General features: G+C 42.8%; 1 protein-coding gene across 1 annotated transcript; it reads left to right on the top strand.

The window, feature by feature from the left end:
* Positions 1-258: 258 nt before the first annotated feature.
* On the top strand, positions 259-4574 carry LOC106842602 (trypsin-like). Its single transcript, XM_070506711.1, has 5 exons — positions 259-386; positions 2354-2522; positions 3329-3582; positions 4029-4216; positions 4305-4574. The coding sequence occupies exons 1-5, from the start codon at positions 347-349 to the stop codon at positions 4452-4454; spliced, it is 801 nt and encodes a 266-aa protein (XP_070362812.1). The 5' UTR covers positions 259-346; the 3' UTR covers positions 4455-4574.
* Positions 4575-6339: the final 1765 nt, after the last annotated feature.

Here is a 6339-nt window from a genome sequence, read left to right as displayed (position 1 = left end):
TTCATTCTTCAACTGATGCAGAGTTCTGTTGAGCAGTGCTCTTTGTTTCATCTTTTCAGGAAACCCACATTAAACCAAGGGCATGAGAAGGTCTTAAACATGTGGGGTCTACTTCTGCAAATCTCATACTCACCTTTGTACTCTTGTTTATGATTAACCCAGCAACAATGTTTGCCATGCTTGAGAAATGGAGGCCCCTCCAGATGAGCATCTGGGTGTCTCCTATCATACTCCACTTGCAGCCCAGGGGCCTTGGACTAGAGATAAGATTGGTTGCTTTGGGGGAATATAAAGGGGCCATCCCCTCATTCTTCTGCATCACTGCAAGTGCATTTGGAGAACCACTATGAAGTCCATCATCTTTCTCATGTTCCTAGAAGTTGCTGGTAAGTTTTTTTTATTCAATATTAAAATAAGAGGCAGTGATAGAAACTAAATTTCCAGTCTCTGTGACCCCCTGTGTAGGTCAGAAACCCAGCAGAAAGTATTTGGGTCTCTCTACTCTACCTGAAACAACATGGAGAATGGAAAATGAACGTCTGATAGGAATCAAAAAGGCATGCAACAGGCAATAACAAACTCTAATCCTCACTTTCCCCTTCAGATATGATGATCATATGAGACCTTGTAACTAGGGTGGCCATGTAACTGATTGACCAAATTGGGACATTATTGAGAATGAAAAGTGACACAAATAATAATTGTATCAGGGAAGCACGCATAAACTAGAACTGTCTCTAGCAAATCAAGACCTGGAGTTTACCCGTATGTAACAACATGTGTGTATATATGTGTGTGTGTGTGTGTGTGTGTGTGTCTGTGTGTTCCTATATGTATGTGGTCCAGGTCAATGTTGCTGGTCCTTGTCCCTCTCAGCTTCCTCTCCTCTGAATTCCTGGCTGTGGACTTAGATAAGGGCCCAGAGATGTGTCAGCTTTGGACCCTGTTATAATATGAAAGTTAGAATTCAAGAGGCTACATTCACTTGAGGCCTTCTAGAGTTGGAAAATGTGTGCCCATTGGCTGGAAACAGACAGCCTCCCACGTGGGCTAGTCAGGTTTTCTACCAGAGCCACATCCTTCCCTGTGCTGTTAGCTTCTCAAGAGAATCAAAAGTGCTCCTCCTTATTAATCTGGGACTTAGGGATATTTCTTTATGTCAAAAATCTTATTTTTGCCCCCAGACTACTTCTGATTTTTAGCACAGACTTCGGGTGTAGAGCACCCTCCCTTCCTCTCTCCTTGCCGTCCTCCATCCCTCTTCCTTTCTCCTCCCTATTTTCCATCCTTCATACAAACAGCTCCTGTTATTTCAATCCATGAATCCTTTTTGATTTAACAGGAAGACATGGGAATCAAAAGAAAATTTTCTTGACTTTCTCTTGTGACATGACAGTTTCATGATCCCTTTTCATTCCCAATAGAGGCTGCACATATGGGTAATATTATAAAATGTGAAAGTTCTTGTATACCCTTTTAGCAATGCTTCTCATAAAAATGATTGTGTTCACATGCAAAATGACCTCAATTATTTGGACAGGAGACACTGGGGTGTCAAGGGAAGCACTGCATCCAGAGTCAGGAAAACTCAGTTTCAATGCCGGCTCCACTCTTACTACCTCTATGATATTATGCAATCTTCAGTTTTCCAATATGTAACTTCTGAAAATGTAGAACTTGATTACATCTCTCATTCTATATACTGACTGTCCAATATAATCATCTATTTTGATTTGCTTTGTTTATTGTGGAAGTTTTTATAGTTTTACTAAACCAATCAGTGGCTCTTGTACTATCTCTACCTTTCACAAGTGCTCATGATCCTGTTTTCCAACTGGGAGATCCCTCAAAGTAAGTCTATGAAATTTGCTCAGCTTTTTAAAGCATTTTAGAGTAGATTAATTACTTCTGTCAAAAGTGCTAGAGAATAGCACGTGAAATAGAGCCTGACTTATGAAAACATATTCCATAAATGTGTGTGAGTGTGTATATGTGAGCAGGTCTTTACAAAGAAATTACCTGAATAAATGTCTTACATTACATTACTATACATTTACAGTTGTTATTTTCAATGAGTAGAATTTGAGATAACTTTTTCTTCCGTATTACTGAATTGATACTGTACTATACTTCTGTGATTTTCTTCCATGAAGGTGTATTATATTTCAAACAGCATGTTTAAAACTGTTTTCATTTGGGAAAAGAAGAAAACAGAGGTGTAGACTAGCAGGACATCCCCAGTGTTCTGACCTGAAGTGCTATGTTGCATATTTTCACATCTACCTTCTTACCAGAAGTTTTGGGGCAAAGCATGATCTTCAACTATCTTCTCCCCCTCTTTCTCATCTCCTAGGGGCTTTACCCATGAATGGTGATGATGACAATGACAAGATTGTTGGGGGCTATACCTGTGACATCAATGCCCTTCCCTACCAGGTGTCCCTGTATGCTGGATTCCACCGGTGTGGGGGCGCCCTCATCAGCAGCCAGTGGGTGCTGTCGGCTGCTCACTGCTATAGACGGTAAGTATGGGAGACCCTGTGGGTGGCAATTGATACCATCTGAGGGTTGATTTCCTGGCTCTCACTCATCATGTTACGAGGGCAGGCCCTGGTAGAGAGATTCAGGGGTTAATGAGGAACATTCTCTTTGTGACCATCATCTCTGAGCATCCTCTCCCTCTCATCTCTGAAGAAAATGTCTCCTTCTCTAAGGCTAAACCCTTCTTCATGACGTGTATTCCATTACATTTGTCTTCACTAAACCCAGACTTTCTAATTAACTTTCTTTTCTTTTCTTCTTTTTTTAATTTTACTTTATTGTAGTAAGAACACTTAACATGAGATTTACCCTCCTAGCAGATCTTTAGCTGTACAATACAGTAGTATTCAATGTAGGTATAAGGATGTGCAGCGGATCCCTGGAACGTATTCATCTTACTTAACTGAAACTTTAGGTGCATTGTTATGCAACTTTCCACTATAATTATCTTTAGATTCTTTGAATCCATGGACTCCTGACCTTCTGTTTTAGTACACACTAGTCCCTTCTTTCTTGACACGTTTTGAACAGCCTGTAGTCGACTTCCAGCTGCTGTTAGAGAGCCTCAGAAATGAGAGTGTTCTGCTCACTGCCTCTGTTTCTGCATCAGATACAATCCACTATCACATAAAGATTTCTTCAAGCCCGCCTATGAGGCCAGTTTTGTCTTGAGTCATTTCGTTTCCTTGCAAGCTTCTGCTGGGATACCACAGGGTGGGACTGTGAGTGTAAAAGCAAGATCCAGCAGATTAGCAAAAGAACTGTGGCTTCTCCTCTCCCTTTCCAGACGCCTCCATGTGAGACTGGGTGAACATAACATTGCTGTCTTGGAAGGGACTGAACAGTTCATCAGTGCAGTCAAGATCATCAAACACCCCAGTTACAAGAGTGTAACCACGGGGCATGACATCATGCTAATCAAGCTGGCTAAACCAGCCATCCTCAACAAGAGTGTGAACACCATCTCCCTGCCCAGCTCCTGCCCCAAGATGGGTACTCAGTGTCTGATCTCTGGCTGGGGCAGCACACAGCTTTCTGCTGGTGAGTGAGCCTCAGTGTCACTCAATGACAGGAGAGTCACTACAGTTAGACTACAGTGGAGACGAGGTGGAAGGCTATGGAGACACACTGTCTGGGTTTAGATAGCTCAGTTTCCTTGGGCAATTTATTTGAAAGAACTTAATTCAGTTTGCTCCTCTGCAAAATGGAGATAATAATAATATCTAGCCTACTGGTTGAGTATAAGGATTAAATGAGATAATATATGCAATGAATTAGAATAGTAAAAGGCATATAGTAAGTGCTCAAGAAATGATAGTAGTCATTTTTGTTAGTATTATTATTATTAGAAAGAATTCTTGCTGCCCTCTGCAGCACCTGACTCTGTGGGGAGTTTGGAGCAAGAGGCTTGGAGTAGTTCATATCCACGGATAGGTGGGTGTTATTCAGTGTCTGTAGGTAACAAATATCACCATGCCCTTGTGCAGGAATGAGCTCTCCCACAGAAAATATAGCAGAAAATGAAGAAAGCGATGGGTCGAAGTTCCCTAACTCTCTGCAATGCCTGAAGGCCCCCATACTCTCTAACATCACCTGCCGCAAAGCCTACCCAGGCCTGATCAACAACAGCATGATGTGCCTGGGCTTTCTTGAGGGTGGGAAGGATGCCTGCCAGGTGGGTTTCCCTCCATCCCTGCCCTGGCCTCTGCATCTGCTAAAGAGGTGGAGGCACTACTTCTGACATTCTCTTCTTCTCATTTTAGGGGGACTCAGGGGGGCCTGTGGCCTGCAATGGAATCCTTCAGGGCATTGTCTCCTGGGGTGCAGGTTGTGCCCTCAAAGGCAAACCTGGAGTCTACACCAAAGTCTGCAACTACATCCAGTGGATTCAGAACACCATGGCAGCCAACTGAGGAGTTTCCACCCTCCCTGGGCTCAGATCCAGGGCATGGAACCCTCTTTAACCTTGTCTCACCTCGGGAGGGCCCATATCTCTCACGTAGACCTGTCAATAAAATACCTTCACTAAAACGGTTTCCATCCTTTCAAACTGGTCAAGGTTTCAAAGGAAATGTTTCTGGTAGTGTTTCACGAAGGGAGTTCCCCAAATCACCTAAATCAGAGTCATTCCATGGACCTTTTCAAAACATCAGCTTCCTGCTCCCTCTCAATGATCAGAATTCCTCTGCATTTCTAACCACCACCTCCTCATGATGCTTATGGGCCCCAAGACTGGTGACCCTTGGCCCAGAGACAATGTTTCTTTCCTCTGAGATCTCAGCCTCAGCTCAGCTTGCTGCCACTTGGCAATTAGCAAGACCTAACCAGGCCACACTCGCACACTACCTGAGTTTCTTGCAAACCATCCAATTTGTGACTGCAAAGACAGCTTGCTTCATAGAGTCTCAAACACCAAAATGTACTCACCCGTATGAACAATTACATTTTTTGAGTGATAAAGACCAAGATAAGATGAAGTTTACTAAAACATCAAAAAGTTCCCTCAAAATCGTGAAGGAGTTTATACATGTATCCTGTGGTACCAACAAAGAGAAGCCTCTTGCTGTTCCCCACATGGGTTACTATCTGTTGTTAGAAAGTTCGTTGTTACATTGAGCCATCACATGCTCTTTAAAGTATCTACCTATAGGTCCCAATCCTGTCATCTGGATCCTTGTGACATAATTCTGTATCTTCTAACATGTCAGTGTGTCAAGTATTTGACAATAATGACAGCGTCCTTTTGAGGCCCTCTCCTCCAGGCCACCATCTCTTTAGACATCCCTGAAGGTCCAGAAATTCATTCTTCTCACCAGGCCAATTATCCTCTGGGGACAGAGTTTATTTTGGTTATGTTTAAATCATGGTAACTGGAGCAGATCATCTCCAAAGACCTAGGTTATTGGCCATAGGAAGTACTTAGGGTAGACAGCTGGAGTGACTTGGGAGTCTGGGCCAGAAGACTGGGGGAGGCCCAGGAAGAGGGCTGTTGGCCTCAAAGGAATAGGAAGAGGGCAATGATTTGGGCTTAGAGGTTGATCATTTGGTCTCAGAGAATGGTAAGAGGGAGACTGAACAGTGTCTCTAAGGAATTGGGATACTGGATGGGTACTAACACAAAAGAATGGGGACAAATAAACACCCTTTTACTGGATACGCTGAGTCAATGAGGATAGACCACAAGGAACATGGCAACAGCCGAGATGCTTGAGCCCAGAGGAGACAAGATCCCAGGAGGATGATTGGCCAAGTGATTTGATCCTGTGTCATTGGCCTTGGTCTCCTTGAATTCCATCTCTCTAAGAATGGCATTATATCTGAATTATGAATCAGATGATTCTGATATTAGCACTTAAGAAACTAAGAGAATTGGAGAGCTACTAAGACAAGCCAGGCATATTTTTACATTGAATGTGATTTCTTTGGTGTTTCGATTCAGTCATCTGTGATATTGATTCTTCTCAGCTCTGGGTCATTAGTGCACTGACTATTTGGCTTTTGTATTCTCAAATCAGAAACCTCACAGAGCTTTTGATAAATTTCCTATGGACTCTGAGACAGCACTTTGGAGAATAATCATTCACCAGCCTTGAGTCTACCTCAGAGAACCACATCAGGAGCATGTATGTCTTAGCTCCTTAACTGCAAATGTGTTGTGAAAACATTGTCAAGTACTTTGCTGAAAACAAGGCATGCTACTTCCCAGTCTTTCTCAGAATTCCTCACTCTAATAAGCTAACCCAAAATAGATGGGGTTAGCTTGACATGACTTGCTCTAAGTGAACATGTATTCTCTGC

This window comes from Equus asinus, chromosome 1 (genome assembly GCF_041296235.1).
Source record: "Equus asinus isolate D_3611 breed Donkey chromosome 1, EquAss-T2T_v2, whole genome shotgun sequence".
Lineage (NCBI taxonomy): Eukaryota > Metazoa > Chordata > Mammalia > Perissodactyla > Equidae > Equus > Equus asinus.
This window is presented reverse-complemented; position numbering and strand designations above follow the sequence as displayed.